A 19937-nucleotide genomic window follows, 5' to 3' on the forward strand; every position below is an offset into this window, starting at 1 on the left:
CCCATGTTCTTTCTTTTTTTTTTTTTTTTTTAAGATTTTATTTATTTATTTGCGAGAGAGAGAATGAGAGACAGAGAGCATGAGAGGGAGGAGGGTCAGAGGGAGAAGCAGACTCCCCGCCGAGCAGGGAGCCCGATCCGGGACTCGATCCCGGGACTCCAGGATCACGACCTGAGCTAAAGGCAGTCGCTTAACCGACTGAGCCACCCAGGCGCCCAGTCCCATGTTATTTCTAACATAAATCTTTTTTGACCTGTACAGTGATCACACCATGTGTATGCATTTCAGAAAATACACACGGTGTGGTCATTGTACGAGGTCACGAAAATGTACAGGCTTTCATTTAGACATAAGACCATTCTGAGCTTTTCTCTGTTAACTGCATATACACTCAGTTCTCGTGCCCCAGGCTCTGGTGGTGATCACGAACTTAATTTTCACTCAGTGTCAGCAGATAGTTCGAACAGGTTCCATTTCCGACCCTTGATACCCTTTTGCATTTATTGTTGAATCCGTATTGTACTTTTTCATCATAAGTTTTCTGTTCAAAAAGTGTGCAGGTTTTAGCTTTTATTTTGGGATGGCACAGTTCTGTCTCTTCCTTTTGCCTTGCTCTGTATATTAGAATCTGTACCATAGGAAGGTTTCCCTGGAGCCAAGCTCTGGCACCTCTGTTAAATTAATACACGGCCATGACTGTCATGGCCTTCCTGCTAGTCCTGCACAATCACTGGTAATGAACTTGGGGGGTGTGCACATGGGACTGTAGGATACTTCTTAAGTCCTGTCAGCGGGTTGAATTGAATAGAACCTAATTTAGGCTCCGTGCTGTATCTTTAATTTGGGTTCCTCTGCCATGGTGATGCCCTTGGGGACTGTTAGAACTGGGTTGCTTCCAGACTGTGTTGGGTTCTAGGTCTGTCTTCTTCTTCCCTCCTTACAGCCAGCTTGCTCTCTGCCCCTGCCCCCTCTGCCTGTTCGTTCCGCGTCTGTTGTCTCCCCTATCTCAAACATCACTTCCTTCTCTTATTTCTTCTTCTGTGCTCTTTTCCTACTATTTCTGTTTCTCCCCTTCCTATCTTGGGAACCAGCAGAACTTAGCTCTTAGAAACTTCACCATTCCTAGGTGCTTCTTTTCTTTTCTTTTTTTTTCCTGAAATAGCAAATAGTAGACCCATGTAGGGTTCCTGGAATCCTGGGACCTTTGGCTCTTCTTTATCCATTTTTATCACTATACTTGAGTTGTTTACAACTATTCTAGGTAGTTGGGGTAACAGAAACCTAAGCCTCTGATAAGTGGGATATTAGAGTGCAGTAGAATTCAGCTAAAAGGTTAATTCTGCACGTATTTTTATCATAAATATTTCTGAGGTCAGTTGTCAGAACAGAGTAGATGGCCTTTTTCCTATTGTTGATGATGTGTTGGACCTGGTATAATCTTGTCAGTTGTTTAATTAGTGTTGCTGTTTCTTCTCTTTAAGTCAAGAGGTGTTGCCAAAGATTCATGAAGATAAGCATTACCCCTGTACTTTGGTGGGGACTTGGAACACGTGGTATGGCGAGCAGGATCAAGCTGGTAGGAAGCAGAAGTCTTTGGAATAAACACTTGTTCCCTAAGCCTTTACTGTTAACGACTTAAATAATATTCAATTTAATGCTTTTTTTTTTTTTTAAGATTTTTATTTATTTATTTGACAGAGAGAGAGACCTCTAGAGAGGGAACACGAGCAGGGGGAGTGGGAGAGGGAGAAGCAGGCTCCCGGCCGAGCAGGGAGCCCGATGTGGGGCTCGATCCCAGGACCCTGGGATCATGACCCGAGCCGAAGGCAGACGCTTAACGACTGAGCCACCCAGCGCCCCTTAATGCTTGTTTTTATAATCAAAGCTTTCCAAGTCTCAGTCTAGTTTTGTGGTTAAAGTAGTTTCTCCAGTAATTGACTTCAAAAACTACTTTTTTTTGTTGTTTTAACATTTGAATCCATTATTGAAACTTTATGGTGTAACTCATATGCCAACACATGGCACATTACAATTTTGTATTAACATTATGTGTATTAGACTATTTTCAAGGTAAGAGTATCGTGAAACTCTGAATGTCTGTTATCTTTTAAAATATATTTCAGTCCACCTCTGGAGGTATGAAGGAGGCTATCCAGCCCTCACAGAGGTCATGAGTAAACTCAGAGAAAATCAGGTAATGATTTTGAAAAATGTTTACTTATTCAGACTAATGATATCATAAATGATAGTACAGAATTAAATGACTCTTTTCTGTCCTCGTTTTTTTAACAGTAATAAACTTCTTTGTAGTAAAGTTTTATTATTTGGATTCTTGAAGCTGTATTGAAACATAATTAACCAGTTGTGATACTATTAACATAATAGTTCTTATTGTAAAAGTCAGTTGTACTTTGAAACTGCTGAGCTGATACTTTGATGCCAGTAAGTCAGCATGGTCGACACAGTCCGCCCTGGATTACCTAACGCCTGTCTGCTTCGGGAACTGCCAATCACATAGTCTCTCCCTGGGGCTGACTTCCATCTCCTCCCCCTCCCTTCAGTAATAGGTGCTGGTCAGGGAAGAGAATTTTAACAGCCATACATTATTAGGAAAGAAAACCTTTTGTGTAGATTCCCAGTCCAAATATAAGTGGCTTTCGGGCCATCTGGTATTTTGTAGTCTCTATGTCACTTCTATTAATATGTTGTCAGACACCGTAGGAGAACTTAAAAATGTAGGAAATTAAATTTGCTTACATTGTTACTTAAATAATTAGGATGGCCATGTAGTTTGTCATCTAAATCTGGACACTTTTGAGAGTGAAAGTGAGTGCTTATAGTTATTATGTTGGTTCAACAAAATGTAAACCAGGGCTGTCTTGGGCCACCTGGGACCATTTTTTATGATAGTATTCTATTATAGGAGGAACATAAATGGTACTAAAATGGGTTTATATGTAAATATTAGGGGATATCATGAGCACTTTTTTTTTTTTCCCCCCTCAAAGGAATTTGTGGAATTCCGCAAGGCAAGAAGCAACATGCTTCTCTCTAGGAGGAATCAGCTGCTGTTGGAGTTCAGTTTCTGGAATGAGCCTGTCCCACGGTCAGGACCTAATATATATGAACTCAGATCTTACCAGCTCCGAGTAAGTACTGAAATACGGGATAACGGCCCTCTCATTCTTCTGTGAGGAGGCGTGAGCACCCCTTAGTGCCAGCAACAAAAGTTGAGTTTACATTTTGTGATGTGTGTTTGGCATAATATTTTGATTGGTTTGTTTTCTCCGCTGTCCAGTCCCTCTCTTCTTTCCTTTTTTTTTTTTATCTTCTTCTTTATCATTCCTTCTCTTCTGCTAAGCTCTTTTGTTTTTTATAATCTTCCATATAATGTTTATTATTTGACATTTTCCATGTAGCATTGCTGTTTTTAAGAGGAGAGACCTAACATGCAGGACTAGCTGTAACATGTGGCATTTGCTGTAATTGAACTAGAGCAACTAATAAATGTGAGACTGCTGAATAAATTAAACGGCACTGTAAGAGTCAAAGGGAATAATATTTTGTAAGACTCTCATGTTTCCCCACTAAGTGACTACTAGAAAGAAAGCCCCAGATAGCAACATAGCAATATTATTAAAAGGAGTATATTGAAGCAGTAGATCTTAATAGTCTAAGATTCACCATTATATGGGAAAAAATAGGGATTCAATTAAATTGAATTTTTAAAAAATTTCACAGTAAAGTCTGAATGGATACCAACAATTTAATCATAAGTTCAGTACATCTGGAGGATGGGCCTAACTATGGTTTTGATGACCATAATTGGATGACTTACTGTAAATATTGCCTTCTTATATGAAATAGAATAGAATATTACTCCCACTATGGAATAGAAATGAGCATGGTGAATAATATTAATTTGTTACCTTTTTTATTTGTTATACTTCCCATTATTAAAAGTAATTTTTAAGTTAGTTTTGTCATTTGATATTTTTTATACTATTTCCATATTTCTTCACAGAAGAACTAACAAACCAAAATCCAAATCTCTTTTCAGCCAGGAACTATGATTGAATGGGGCAATTACTGGTGAGTATATTCCCAAATGGTGAGTTTGCAATCTTATTAATAGATTATTTTAGGTCATAGTGTTAATTCTAGAAATAAAATCTGGGGATAAAGCCATGATTTGATACTAGACTGCTTTATTTGATGTTTCTATTATGAAATTTTTTGAACATATACAAAACTAGAGAGAATAATATTGTGGATCTCTCCACCTTCCATACCCACTACTTAGCTTCAGACGTTACCAGCACATGGCCAACCTTGCTTAGGTCTAACTCTCCCAACCCAGATTATTTGAAGGTAAATCCTGAATAATATATTATTAAATTGAATTTTTTAAAAATTTCACAATAAAATAATATGTCATTTCATCCCTAAATATTTATATATATATCTCTAAGAGGTAAGGATTCTGGGGGTTTTTTTTAAGTAAAACCCCAGTGTTGCATTAGGTTATTTCATATTCTTCTTGGATATTACCTTTTTTGGAATGTTGGGGGGGTTTTTTTTGTTGTTTTTTTTTAAAGATTTTATTTATTTATTTGACAGAGACACAGCAAGAGAGGGAACACAAGCAGGGGGAGCGGGAGAGGGAGAAGCAGGCTTCCCGCCGAGTAGGGAGCCCGATGTGGGGCACAATCCCAGGACCCTGGGACCATGACCTGAGCCGAAGGCAGACGCTTAACGACTGAGCCACCCAGGCGCCCCTGAGTGTTGTTTTTATCATATAAACAGCACCACAATGACACAGTTGCTTGTTCTTTTTTTTTCTTCATTTAAGTAGCAAAGTACCAATTTTTCCCCAGACTGATCTATAAATTCACCACAATCCCAGTCAAAACCCCAGAAGGCTTCAGAAATGCAAAGGACCCAAAATAGCTAAAACCACCTTGAAAAAGAAGAACAAAGTTGAAGGACTCACACTTCTCAATTTCAAAACTGACTACAAAGCTAGAGTAATCAAGACAGTGTGGTACTGCATAAGAACAGGCATAATCAATGGAACAGAAGTGCAAGTCCAGAAATAAACTCACATATATGAGCCATTAGTTTTCAATCCATGCACCAAGTCAATTCAATGGGGACAGATAGTCTTTTCAACAAAGGTGCTGAAACAACTAGACATCTTTGCAAAAGGATGAATTTAGACCCCTACCTTACATATATACCAAAATTAGCCATAACAGAGCTTTTAGAAGAAAACATAGGAGAGAATCTTTGTGACCTAGGGCTAAGCAAAGAGTTCTTAGGTATAACACCAAAACCACAGCCCCCAAAAGAAAATGATAAATTACAATTTATCAAAATTAAAAACTTTTGTAATTCAAAGGGCATCATTTTAAAATTAAAAGGCAAATAAGTCATAGACTGGGAGAAAATTTTACAAATCATATCTGATAAAGGACTTGTATCCAGCATGTATTAAAAAATCCTACAACTCAATAATAAGACAAATAACCCAGTTAAAAAATGGACATAACACATGTTGGGGAGGTTGCAAATAAGTTGGGGCCCTCATACATTGCTGGTGAGAATGTAAAATGGTGCAGCCACTTGGGAAAACAGGCAGTTAGTCAAAATGTTAAACATGGAATTACCATATGGCCCAGCAGTTCTATTCCAAGGTATATAGCCAAGAGAATGAAAGCATGCATCCATCATATAAACTCATATACAAGGATCATAACATTTTTCATAATAACCAAATAGTGGAAACAACCTAAATGCCCATCAGCCGAGGAAAGAATAAACGAGTTGTGGTATATCCACATAATGAAATACTATCCAGCAGTAAAAAGGAGTGAACTACTGCTATGTGCCACAAATACTTGCTATGTGGAAGAGTCCAAAGGAGCACATAGTCTATGATTCCCTTTGTACGAGATGTCCAGAAAAGTCTAATTATAGAGACAGGAAGGTGAGTGGTTTCCTGGGGCTGGGGGTGGCAACAGAAAAGGATTATAGGTGGGCACAAGGAATCTTAGCATAATTGGATTGATGATTGCACAAGTCTGTAAATTTACTTAAAAAAAAAGTTCTGTGCATCTAATTGAATTTTATGGTATATAAAATATACCTCAGTGAAGCTGCTAATGACACACACTTCACTAAAGAGAATTTATACCGTGAATCCAAGGATAATTCAAAATGAGGAAATTGATCAATATAACACAGTCAAGTGTATGAACCGTGTCTGGCCTCTGCACCCCAGCACATTGCCTCCATGCCTCTGTTAGAGCGCTTGTCACCCCAGGGAGGCCCCACTTTCCAGTTCTACGACTCTGTCTGCAAGACCTGGCACATCCTGGGTGGCTGGTAAACGCTGAATGGATGGTGGAAACTGGTAGTTACATATGAAGAAAAGGTCAATTGCCAAACCTGTGAACTACCTATGTGTCTGAGGGAAATGGATTATAGTATATTCGTGCAGTAGAATCTTACATGGTGGTTAAAGTAAAACAGACCAGGGGCACCCGGGTGGCTCAGTCGTTGAGCATCTGCCTTCGGCTCAGGTCATGATCCCAGGGTCCTGGGATCGAGCCCCACATCAGGCTCCCTGCTCGGCCGGGAGCCTGCTTCTCCATCTCCCGCTCCCCCTGCTTGTGTTCCGTCTCTCACTGTGTCTCTCTCTGTCAAATAAATAAATAAAATCTTCAAAAAAATAAATAAAGTAAAACAGATCGGGTCACGGATAAATATTGAAAACACCAAGATGAGGAGAAAGAGCTAGTTAGAGAATATGTACAACATGATGTCTTTTAAGTAAATTTTAGATTGATACAACAAGAGAGTTTATAAACAAGTTTTCTATAAAAAGATATAATTATTGTTCATGGATACCTACACATGAAGTAGAAATATAAAGCCATGGACAGGAAGACTTGTCTTCAAAAGAGAGGTAACTGGGCGCCTGGGTGGCTCAGACGGTTAAGCGTCTGCCTTCGGCTCAGGTCACGATCCCAGGGTCCTGGGATCGAGTCCCGCATCGGGCTCCCTGCTCCTTGGGAGCCTGCTTCTCCCTCTGCTTCTCTCTCTCTCTCTCTCTCTCTGTCTCTCATGAATAAATGAATAAAATCTTTAAAAAAAAAAAAAAAGGTAACTGCTTCCACAAAGTGGTGACTAATGGGGATGGGGGGAGGGGATGAGGATGAGGAATGCAAAGCGAGCTTCATCTGTTTCTATGGTGTTCATTTCTTTTTGAAAAGATCTGAAATATAAGAAAATGTAAAGTATTGATGTTTTTTGTTTTGTTTTTTTTTAATATTTATTCATGAGAGAGAGAGGCGGAGGCAGAGGGAGAAGCAGAAGCAGGCTCCCCACTGAGCAGGGAGCCCTATATGGGACTCGATCCCAGGACCCCGGGATCATGACCTGAGCTGAAGGCAGATGCTTAACCATCTGAGCCACCCAGGCGCCCAAGTATTGATGTTTTAAAAATCTAGGTGGCCAGAGTGTTTTAATGGGCACAAATTAACAATATAAAAATCATCTTAATACATGTTCAGAAGGCATTTGATAAGATTCAATACCAGTTTTATTTTATTCGTGACACTAATTTCTAATAAGAAGCACTTTAAAAATTAGGAATAGAGGGCGCCTGGGTGGCTCAGATGGTTAAGCGTCTGCCTTCGGCTCAGGTCATGATCCCAGGGTCCTGGGATCGAGTCCCGCATCGGGCTCTCTGCTCCTTGGGGGCCTGCTTCTCCCTCTGCCTCTCTCTCTCTCTGTCTCTCATGAATAAATAAATAAAATCTTTAAGAAAAAAAAAATTAGGAATAGAGAATATTTTATTTAAATCATGGGTTGGCAAACTTTTCTGTAAAGCACCAGTTAGTAAATATTTTAGGCTTTGTGGACCATTCTTTGTCTAAAACAATTAACTTTGCTGTTTTAGTGTGAAAGCAGCCAAGAATGATTTGTAAATGGATGAGCATGGTTGTGTTCCAACAAAACTTTATTTATGGATACTGAAATTTGAATGTCATGATTTTCATGTGTCATGAAATATTATTCTTTTGATGAGATTTTTTCCAAGCATTTAAAAAGGTAGAAATCATTCTTGGGTTCTGGGCCATGAAAACAAGCTACAGAAGGTGGGATTTAGTCTGAGGGTCTATTTTGCGAGCTCTGATCTATAAATGATAAAACTTTCCATTTCTTCCATCTTAACAGCTACATTAAACTTAATGGTGAAACGCAAGAAGCATACTCATTAGCATTATCACAAAACACCAACTTTTACCATCATAATTTTATATAGTTTTTGAAAATCCTATTGTGAGAAAAAAACAAATAGAAGGTATAATAATATAAAGCCTCAGTAATTAAGAGGGATACAAGAGTAGGTTATTGGTCATTAGTCAGATATTAACCCTTTGGTTTCCTTATCTTTAAATGAGAACCTGTGACTTTTATTTTCAACTTAGATGTGTTCTCCTTTTTCAGTTATGAAATATCTTGCTTTGAACTGTATAATTTCTAAGATCTCTTCTAGCTCTAAAAAACGGTTCTGGACTTTTTTTTTTTTTTTTAAGATTTTATTTTTAAGTAGTCTCTATACCCAACGTGAGGCTTGAACCCACAACCCGGAGATCAAGAGTCACACACTCTACCGACTGAGCCAGCCAGGCACCCCTGTGATTCTTATTTCTAATAAATATTTTCTTCTTGGGTCATCAAAGGCTACATAATGCAAATTAGATTTTTTTTTTAATTTGAAAACTAAGACATACCTATTTAATTGGATACCACTGTTACAGGCATCACTTTATTAAGAGACCTTTTTTCGGGAGGGTCCTTATAAATGTAATCATTTAGTTGCCCACAGAATAGGATCATTCATTAGTTTTATGTTTGCACGTTACTATTAAGACTTGCCCACCATGGACTTCGCAAGGAAGTACTGAGGTTATTCTTAGTTATTTAACCAAGTATTTATAAAGCCAGTTCAGCATTCAATTTATATTTTGGCACATAGGTAACTATTTAAGATGGTGATCTCCTCTTCAGTACATGCTTCTGATTATTACCAGGCTAAGGCAAGTATGTTTTCTTTGCCTACTGAAACTGAGTTAGAAAACGTCATAATGGAATGAATAATCCTGAATATTTATCACTATCAATGAAAGACAGTTTTTCCCTCTCTGAGTTAGAGTGCACGTTAAAGTGATTTGCTCAATTTCAATAATTTACCAATCGGATTTGTGATTTTTGTGAAGTTATTGATCACTTAATTCTAAATATAAGGGTTAAAGATTTTAGTATCATTTGGGGGTAACCCATGGGGCAATAGCAAGAGATCCCTCCTTCACCACAGAAGAACCTGAAAGCTTGGGTCCCCCTCAGAGTTGAGCTCATGGGGATGAGAGCCGAGATGCATAAATCGATCTTGAGGAGTCCGGCTTTATCCCTCCCACTCTGGTTGCCCTTGCTCTGATCCTGTGCCCCACCACTGCCTTGAGATGTGCCAGTTCAGTTGCTGTAAAGTTTGCCTCCAGGACGAGAGTGTACTGGTCAAGCCAACTCGAATCTCTTGTCCCTCAAGAGTTATGTCTCTCTGTAGATGTTAGTAGATTAGAATCCTTGTTCATATGCCTCCAGCTCCTTTAAGTTAATGAGAATGAATCCATCTTCCCAAGTCCTGTCAATTCTGGTACCTTGATGTGACAGACTTGAGGCCCAAACCTGGGCAGTGTTGAACACTGGTGGTCTGTGGTGTGGAGTCTCTGATGGACTCCAGCCATGCTTTCCCAGGTGACCTCCTTATATCACTTCAAGCCACTTCTTTCATTTTCAAGTTTGATTCTTGAAAGAAAACTGCTTTTGGAAAACATACACATTTTTTTTTTAAGATTTTATTTATTTGAGAGAGAAAGAGCACGGATGCACACACCCGAGCTGGGGGAGGGGCAGAGGGAGAGAAACTGACTCCCCGCTGAGTGTGGAGCCTGATGAGGGGCTCAATCCCAGGACCCTGAGATTGTGACCTGAGCCCATATCAAGAGTGGGATGGTTAACCGACTGAGCCACCCAGGTGCCCCTGTACATTTTTTTAAAACCATTTTAGGATTTCAGATGCATCACTAGATATAAAAATAAAGTACCTGGTGCAAATAAGAAAGAAGGTGTTTAAGGAGCTCATACCTTTTGCAGTAGGAAATGTTAAAAAGGAAAGTTTAAGACAAGTGCCAATTCTTAGCCAACTTAATCACAATTTCACGTTAGACACATAGACACGTATATATATATCACACATTCTTCCACACATACGAATGCCATTGGGTATTCATTATCCTGATGGTTTGTTCTGGTAAGAAAACAAGAAGCAGGGCGCCTGGGTGGCTCAGTTGGTTAAGCGACTGCCTTCAGCTCAGGTCATGATCCTGGAGTCCCTGGATCGAGTCCCGCATCGGGCTCCCTGCTCGGCAGGGAGCCTGCTTCTCCCTCTGACCTTCCCCCCTCTCATGTGCTGTCTCTCTCATTCTCTCTGTCTCAGATAAATAAATAAAATCTTTAAAAAAAAAAAAAAGAAAACAAGAAGCAGGGGTTTTTTGTTTCATTTTTTATTGAAGTATAGTTGACACACATTAAACTAGTTTCAGGTGTAGAGCAGGGATTTGACAAGTCTGTACATTATGCTGTGCTCACCCCAAGTGTGGCTGCCATCTGTCACCCCACAACACTATGACAATACCGTGAGGCAGCTTCCATTTTGATAGTGATGCTGTATTGCCCAGAAGCTCCACGTTCATGGTTCTTCAGTGTGTTTTCCAGAATTTATGGTCTGCAGGTGCTTTGAAGGTGTGCTCCCTTCATCTCTGTCTTAAACCCCATTCTCTGGGGGTGGTCCCTGTCTCCCTAAGACACAGTAACTTCTGGCATCTTGAGTGGTCTGGCATCCACGTTTCCCTCACTCCCTGTCAGCACATTCTTAGAGAAGCAGTTCTTTTTAAGTTGATGGGTCTTATCCTCAGCCAATTTTCTTGACTATGTATTCTCAAGCACTGATTCTAAGAGTCATTAATTACTGTCCACTTCCCCCAAAAATGACTATTACAGCTACAGAAAAGTACATTTACATCTTATATATTATCTACATTAAAATAATTTTCAACTGCATTTGATAGTTAAAAAACAATTAGTCTTCATATCATACAACTTGCTCTGAGGGCAGAAGAAATCTACTGATTCTTTTCAACATACCTAGTTCAGTATCTGAACACTGTCATTTTTTCCTTACAGGGCTCGTGCAATTCGCTTCAGACAGGATGGTAATGAAGCAGTGGGAGGATTCTTCTCTCAGATTGGGCAGCTGTATATGGTACATCATCTTTGGGGTATGTATTTTTTCCTTCATTTTTGTGTTACTAGGATTTCAGAGTTCATTACCAAATAAGCTATACTAGGCAATAAAGCACATCTCAAGTCAGTAACTTTAAACACCGTAGCAGGGGGCGCCTGGGTGGCTCAGTCGTTGAGCGTCTGCCTTCGGCTCAGGTCATGATCCCAGGGTCCTGGGATCGAGCCCCACATCGGGCTCCCTGCTCCGCGGGAAGCCTGCCTCTCCCTCTCGCACTCCCCCTGCTTGTGTCCCCTCTCTTGCTCTCTCTGTCAAATAAATAAATACTTTAAAAAAATAAACACTGGAGCAAATCCAAACATCACAGATAGAAAGTAAGTGCTGGGCTATCTAGAAGGAAAGAGTCAACAGTGAAAGGCCCATAGACTCGGGGCACATTAGTAGGCTCATTATGAGAGTGGGGATAATGGTGAAAGGAACAAGAGAAGTGAAGCACACAGCCATGGGAGAGGGAAGATGATAAAGCTGCTGTCCCTTTCTAGACACTTCCCATGGCTCCTCAGAAATTATCCTGCATTTTATCCAGAGAGGCAGCTCTCCACATGTTCACTCACTGCCTGCCTTGTGTCTGATTCCATCGTTCCGGAGGCCCTTCTGTCACCTTTTCCATCCCCACCCACTTTTGTCTGGCACCATCTTTGGTATCTCTCAGGGCCTGACTCGGGCGTGCCCCCTTGCCCCCCAGTGAATGTCTCTCCTCCTCAGCCCCCAGAGCCCGGTATCATGTAGGTTGTCACACTGTGGCTATTTGTGTCTGTCTCCCTGCTAGAACAGGAACTGGGTCTGAGTAATAGCTTGGTACATTTGGGGCACATCTGTATATGTTTATTAAAGTTAAAAAAAAAAATGGACGAACCATGAGAGACGATGCACTCTGAGAAACAAACTGAGGGTTCTAGAGGGGAGGGGGGTGGGGGGATGTGTTAGCCTGGTGATGGGTATTAAAGAGGGCACGTTCTGCATGCAGCAGTGGGTGTTATGCACAAACAATGAATCATGGAACACTACATCAAAAACTAATGATGTAATGTATGGTGATTAACATAACATAATAAAATTTTTTTAAAAAGTTAAAAAAAAATGAAGCTCAGCTGAGACTCCTGATCTCAGCTCAGGTCTTAATCTCAGGGTCATGAGTTCAAGCCCTGCATTGGGTTCCACGTTGGGTGTGGAGCCTACTTTTTTAAAAAATGAAAAGCATAACTCATTTCTAGACCATATTAATCAGCCGAGGTATTGGTTTGGCCTGTCCGGTCGCACCCCGTGCTGCACTGTCTGCCTGCTGTGTGGGCACGGCAGGCGCACAGAGGCTGGTGATGGTCTGAGGAGGGGAAAGCCAACACGGGGGACCTGCCACGAGGCAGTGTGTGTGATCAGTAACATAGGGGCACCCCCAGCACTTAAGGGGATATAAACTTACATGTAACTGGGGGAAATCAGTAAAAGGTGAATAGGGTCTAAATGGTTTGGGCAGGTAAAGGCAGGAAGGAAGGGCCAGAACAGTGATGGGAAAACGGGAGATTATAAAAAATGGTCAGAAAATGAAATCGTGCAGACTGGCTAAATGGTAGGAGAGCTGCCAGGGACCTAAGTCTGAATGGGAACCCCTTTCCCCCGCCAAATCTTCAGGGTCTGGGGAGGAGACCCCCATCAGTCACTGCTTCGACCAGGTGCTCAGCTCAGATGCACACATAGGGCTTCCCTGGCGTGTGAGCAATTGAAAACCCTGCACCAAGGAGCACCCAGTGGCTCCGTCGGTTAAGCGTCCAACTCTTGGTTTCGGCTCAGATAATGATCTCAGGGTCGTGAGATCGAGCCCCGGGTCCAGCTCCATGCCCAGCAAGGAGTCTGCTTGAGATTCTTTTCCCGTCCCTCTCCCTCCCCCTCTGCTCTTCCCCCTACTTGTGCTCTCTCTCTCTCCTTCTCTCTCTCTCTCAAAATAAATAAAATTTCGAAAGGAAGGAGGGAGGGAAGGAAGGAAGATAGGGAGGGAGGGAGGGAGGAAGGAAGGAAGGAAGGAAGGAAAAGTTTTCACATGTAACAGATTTGGAAACACATCTTTAAAATCTGCCTTTAGAGATTATGCTAAACATAATTTAACCTTTCTGGGTTTGAGGTAGGGGTGACATCATTTTTATTATTATTATTTTTAAATAGTATGTGTTCTGTCTGGAGAATATAAACTGAAAATCAGGCCTGTCCCCTTTGCTCACTTTCCTCTCAGGCTTGGCGCCTGCACACCTTCCCAGACATCCTCTGTACACGAGCGCAGGGACTGCACTCATGTCAGGGCTTACAGTGTGTCTGGATGGGAACTCCCAGGTGAAGGAGGAGACAGGCAGGCACCAGGGGGTCCCAGGCCCTTAACTCTGTCCCGCGGGAAGGACTTGAGGTTTCACACAGCAACAGCAAGATGCGGAGGAGTCCACCAAGATCATCCTCCATGCGCAGACGCAGAAGCTAGGAACAATGTGGTGCTTCGGCTTTGGAAAGTGGCCAGATCGCAGCTCGTGTCTTTTCTGAGGCGGTGCCTTTCTCTGCCTTCCTTTATTGTCCCCAGTTAGTGTCCCAAATGTCCACTGCCTGCTTCCTCCTTTACAGGAAAAAGTATTGAGATATGCAGAAATGAATTTTCAATGGCCTGCCCCAAAAACTTAGCCTTACTTTTCCATACTTTTTAGAGAACCACACTGATCAGGCACCTCCAGTGTGTTGGTTATTTTAAGCATCACTCTCTTTAATCCCTACAACCACAGACCACAGTGAGGTACCTGTGACTCATGGATGATAAATAAATCACTTAGAAGCTGCAGCTGTCGAGTCACTGAACCAGGCTCAGACTTGGGCATGTCTGGCTTCAAAGCAGGTCTTCCTAGCACGTAGCACCGCTCCTTTTACCCTCGCACTTGATGCCACTCCTTCCCCACCTTCATCAAGGCCTTGCTCCATCCATTTGCTCCGGCACCACCCCATCTAGGGGCTCCCTCCCAGTAATATGTATATGCTCAAGTGCCTCCCACCTTTAAAAGCCTCGCTAACAGAAAACAATAAAAAAATAAAAGCCTCCCCAAATCCAAATGTCCATTGACAGATGAACAGATAAACAAAATGTGGTACGTACGCACATTCATCCATAAAAAAGAGTGAAATGCCGGCACATACTACAACATAGATAAACCTTGAAAACATCAGATTCCACTTACATGAGGTGCCTAGAATAGGCAAATTCATAGAGACAAGGCCAAGTAGAGGTTACCAGGGGCTGAGGGGGCGGGGGAATGGGGAGTTAGTGTTCAGTGGATAGAGTTTTAATTTGTGATGGTAAAAAGTTTTAGCGATGGATAATAATGAAGGGGACAGTTGTGAATGTACTTAATGCCACTGAATTGTACATTTTAAAATGGTTAAAAGTTGGGGCGCCTGGGTGGCTCAGTCATTAAGCATCTGCCTTCGGCTCAGGTCATGATCCCAGGGTCCTGGGATCGAGGCCCACATCGGGCTCCCTGCTTGGCGGGAAGTCTGCTTCTCCCTCTCCCACTCCACCTGCTTGTGTTCCCTCCCACGCTGTGTCTCTCTCTGTCAAATAAATAAATAAAATCTTTAAAAATAAATAAATAAAATGGTTAAAAGTTAATTTTGCTGGGGTGCCTGGGTGGCTCAGTCCGTTAAGCGTCTGGCTTCTGCTCAGGTCATGATCTCGGGGTCCTGGGATCGAGTCCCACATTGGGCTCCATGCTCAGAGGGGAGTCTGCTTCTCCCTCTGCCTGCCCCACTCCCCCTGCTTATGCTCGCTCTCTCTGACAAATAAATAAAACCTTTAAAAAAAAAAAGTTAATTTGGCTGTGCATATTTTACCATAATAATAAATTTTTAATTAAGAAAATTAAAATTTGAAATGAAAAAATAAGAACACAGCCCTCCCCAACCTGTGTTCCCTGCAAGGGGTCAGCACACAGTGCACCTGCCATGTACCTGACCTCAGTTGGAATGCTGCTTCTTGTCACGTTAATGCTAAGTGTTTTGCTCTGGGTGGTGAGAGGTACAAGATTTGTTTTCCTTCTGTTTTTCAGCATCTTCAAAATTGCATGTAATAAATGTATATTCCTTTACTACTTGAGGGAAACTTTAGATGGTTAAACTCCTAGGCCTACAAGGGTAGGTCTTCTCATCAGGAAAAGGAAGTCTTGTGGAGAACAGGTGTGTGTCCCAGAATAGAAACTAGAAGCCCTGATTCTTGTCCTTGTCTTGACTGACCCCGTCAAGATGCCTAGGAGGTATTTCCCTGGTGAGAACTTGGAAGGAGGTTGCCTAGGCTGGGAATCAGAAACCAAGGCACCCAGATGAGGTACCTGAATTGTACCACATGACACCGAAGATTCTGATGCCTTTGACCATGCTCTTCTCTCCACCTGGAGCAGCTTTCTCTTCTGTTCCTGTCGACATTCTTTGCAACCTTCGAGACCCACCTGGTCAAATCACACCCTCCAGACAGCTCTCTCATCTCCTCCGTGCTCTTGTGGGCTTTGTTCTCAAATATACCACAGTGCTCAGCAGGGGCTGACCTTGCCTTCACTTGTCTTTTTGCTCTCCACTGCATTGAACACAGCCTGTCATGCACGTCATTGTAGTGCTTTGGAAATGTAGAGCAAAATGGAATCGAATATTGCTTATCTGTAGTCTGACGGTTTCTGATTATGAATTTAACGTGTTATTGAAGAAATTCACTTGGTTTGAAAGGTAGATCTTGGATCCACTAGATTTTCAAATTTAAAGAGTTGTTTATTTTGCTTCTCTCACAAGGCCTAACATAATTTTGCTCAGAGTGACAGCTCACAGTGATCTCAGCTTATTGTTAAATCCCCAGAGTGGTCTCTTTGAGAAAACTAGCTGAGCAGCTGACTTGATGGACATATTAGTGGAATGCAGGACATTTTGTTGGGTTTAAGCCTTGCTTCTGTGTGGTTATTTTTCAGCTTACAAGGATCTTCAAACCAGGGAAGATATACGGAATGCAGCATGGCATAAACATGGCTGGGAAGAATTGGTATATTATACAGGTAATACTTTCATAAACATAAAATCTGTCATTCTTCTCATCTTACTGTTTTATGTTCTTTCCCCCCCAAGGCTAATATGTTTTTTGGTTTTTTGTTGTTGTTGTTAAATAGTATGTTGCTCTAGGATGGTGAATCATAAGGTTGGGGGGATGGAGAATAGTCAGATTTTTCCTTAATAGTTACATGCCTTCTTTTCAATAAGGAAATTTCATTCTTTCAAGTATGTGTGGGGGGCGCCTGGTGGGCTTGGTCAGTGGAGTGTGCGACTCTTGATCTCATAAGGTTGTGAGTTCAAGCCCCACGTTGGGTGTAGAGATTATTTAAAAATAAAATCTTAAAAAAAAAATAGCAAGTGTGTATATTGTCTGGTACAGTTTTCAGACACTTGTATGTTGGAAATTTTCCATCATTACTTTTTTTTTGTACTTTTCTATATTCTCTGAATATTTATTACACAATTTTTTTCTAAGCTTTCCCTTTCTCATCAAAGTTATTCCCCAAAACATTATAATACAGCAATTAAAAAGTAATTTTGAAAATTAATTTGACATTTTGACTTTCTGTGTGTACATGTGTATGCATGGGCATGGATAGCCATGTACACGTATACTATGAAATCCTGGAGGCTTGATTTTTATAAGAACAATTGGGCTGAATACAACCCAGTAATACTGACACAGTAATAAGTACCAATCATGTGGCATGTCAGGTACATTTAAGCCCGTATACTACTAAGAAAATCAAAGAGTACTTTGTTCCAGAAAATAAGTATTATCTTGTCTTTTAGTTCCAAACATCATATAATTGTATGTGACTGGCTGCTTATTCTTACATGTTCATCAGTTCCCAGAGGCGTATTTGACTCAGCAGTGAGTTTTAGAAGTGCTGGTTATCCAGTCACATGCAGTCTGATTTGATTTTATATAACTTTATTTTAGCTCAGAGTTCTCAACCTTTTGAGAAAGCACCACTTTTGTTACAACATGGACTTTCCTAAGTTCCGACAAGTGAAACACATCTCCAGATAGAATCTGTTTTAATTTTAAAAACATCTCCTGGGATGTTAACTGATCTACCATTAGCTTGTATATTTCTGTCGCTGAGATCAGTTCTCTGTTTTCCGGTACTCTGTTCTGATTCCAAGCAGCATGTCTTCTGAACATTCTCAGCAACCTGTTTGTTACTGTACATTTACCATAATCTGTGTAGAAAAGAACAAGCACAATAATCTTGATCCTTGTTTTCAGTCCCACTTATTCAGGAAATGGAATCCAGAATCATGATCCCACTGAAGACCTCACCCCTCCAGTAAACAGATTTTAGATGTGCCTACATAAATTTATGTGACAAGTATTTGTCATAAATTAATTTTAATTGTATATCAAGTGAAAAAGAAACACTGAAGTGTAAACTGCTGTATATAGCTTACGAGAGATCTGTTTTCTTTAAAATTTACATAATCACAAGAAGGAAACTTAGAGTTGGATTGTAACAGTGCTCTGTAGTCCTCTTTGAAACATCCCTATGTTAGTTGCATACACCTTATACTACCAGGCACCCTTCTCCACCCTCTGAGAAAAGAGGGCCCAAATTAAAATTTGAATCCTCTCCAAATAGGAACCTAACCATGAAAAAAAGTTAGCAATTTCTTTATAAAAAGCAAATCTGTATAGTTACAGATTTTTAAACAAATTTCTTGTATCAGGAAGAAATATAAATTTTGTCATGTTACTCGAGCAATTTTTCTGAGCCTCAGACTCGGAACAAATTAAGAGCGTACCCAATACCTGAAAATGTTTTAATTCACTCTCATTTTTAATCAGTTGGCATAGTAAACGACATGTCATTACTAAGCTGGTGGTGGTTGCTAAGGTACACTTAATCAGTAATTCAGTCTTTACATAGTGTATTGTGATAGCTCAATATGAGGGGAAATAATGGCTTGAACCGTGTATCATATGTGATTTTGAAATGAACACCTTGAATAGCACTAATTTTTATTTGTAATATTTTTCTATAATAAAATGAGTAGCATTAGGAAAAGAGGTTTTATTTTGTAAACAATCATTTGTGACCTCAGACATTCTGTAGTTAATGTTTTAGTAAGCTCATAGCAGATACTTCCAAGATCATGTATGAGGGGTGGTGCATGTTGAGATTTAAGTTGGAATAAATTGCATACTTTGTCTAGCTCTGTTTGATTTAGTTTTTTTAACACAGTGTGCCTATTTTGTGACTGTCATCATGTGAAAGTCCCATTGAAGTGAAAACTTATGTCTGACCCCCAAATTAAAGGATTTATGTGTAAAATAAAGTGTGAATAAATCTCATAGCAAATGTCAAACTTTTACATGTGAATGGTTTTCTCCAAGAACCTATAAAAATCAATAAAATCCTCTTGATTTTCACATATTACTTGTTTGCAATCTTTTTTTTTTACTGAACTTGTGCTGAAAATGACCCTGTCCCTCTTGAAAAACAGCTTGTCCCTGCTGAGTGGGCATATGTGAATCTACAGAGCAAAATGCTAAGAAAGCTCCTCAGCATCCCCCTAGCCGTTTAGCAAAGTGTTTTGAGGACCGGGTGTTTGTACCAGGGCTTGGGGCCTGGGGGGCTGGGTCAGCTGGTAGAAGAACAAGCGCTTCCAAGTCCAGGCTCTGCTCCTTGACGAGGTACTTCCCGTCTTCGGTGTTCAGTTCCCTGAATCCATAAAATGGGGAGGTGGAATCCGATGGCATTTAACATCCCTTCAGCTCTGAATCTTTGTAACTCCTTAGTGCCACGGAAAGCAGGAGGGATGGGTAGCTCCAGCATAGAAGACCTGCATTTTAGCAGTTGTACTGATTGGATGCTCAGAGCATGTTTGTAGGATGTGAATGAATTATTTATATGAAACTGCTTTCTACACTATATAAAGAAAAATGGTAGAATTAGTATTACTGGTGAATTAGCTTTACTGGTGATCTAGCTATTCGGAACTGGGAAAAAATTGCTAGGAACGGAGGGAATTTTCACTTACAACTTGGGTGGACTTGAACGCTGCAGAAGTCCGGAATTTTCTATCATTCACTGGGGCGTAAGGTTCTCCAGAGAAACAGAACCAATAGGATATATCTAGATAAGATACGCATAAGAAGAGACAGGGATTGGCTCATGGTTACGGAAGCCAAGAAGTCCCAGAATCTGCCATCTGCCCGCTAGAGAACCAAGAAAACCAATGGTATAATTCTGTCCCAAGTCCAAAGGCCTGAGAATCAGGAGAGCTGATGGTTTAACTCCCAGTCCAAGGTCAGAGGCCCAAGAACCAGGAGCTAGCTCCAGTATCTGAGAGCAGAAGATGAACGTCCCATCTCACGCAGACAGCCTACATTTGCCCTTCCTTTGCCTTGTTCCGCTTGGGCCGCCAATGGATCAGATGCCCACCTACATCGATGAGGAGGATGTGTATA

At 40.9% G+C, this 19937-nt stretch overlaps 1 protein-coding gene across 1 annotated transcript in view; it reads left to right on the plus strand.

Moving 5' to 3' along the window:
- The window catches only part of NIPSNAP2 (nipsnap homolog 2), a gene marked incomplete at its 5' end in the record, with an annotated part of 31345 nt that extends 12450 nt beyond the window's left edge, over nt 1-18895 (plus strand). Inside the window, 7 exons of the mRNA XM_021700407.1 lie at nt 1482-1576; nt 2124-2194; nt 3009-3149; nt 4061-4092; nt 11314-11408; nt 16405-16488; nt 17736-18895. Coding sequence (XP_021556082.1) covers nt 1482-1576; nt 2124-2194; nt 3009-3149; nt 4061-4092; nt 11314-11408; nt 16405-16488; nt 17736-17800 — 583 coding nt within the window. The remainder of the gene's footprint in view (nt 1-1481; nt 1577-2123; nt 2195-3008; nt 3150-4060; nt 4093-11313; nt 11409-16404; nt 16489-17735) is intronic.
- Between the last annotated feature and the right edge of the window lie 1042 nt (nt 18896-19937).

Source organism: Neomonachus schauinslandi, chromosome 5 (genome assembly GCF_002201575.2).
Source record: "Neomonachus schauinslandi chromosome 5, ASM220157v2, whole genome shotgun sequence".
NCBI classification, from domain to species: Eukaryota; Metazoa; Chordata; class Mammalia; order Carnivora; family Phocidae; genus Neomonachus; species Neomonachus schauinslandi.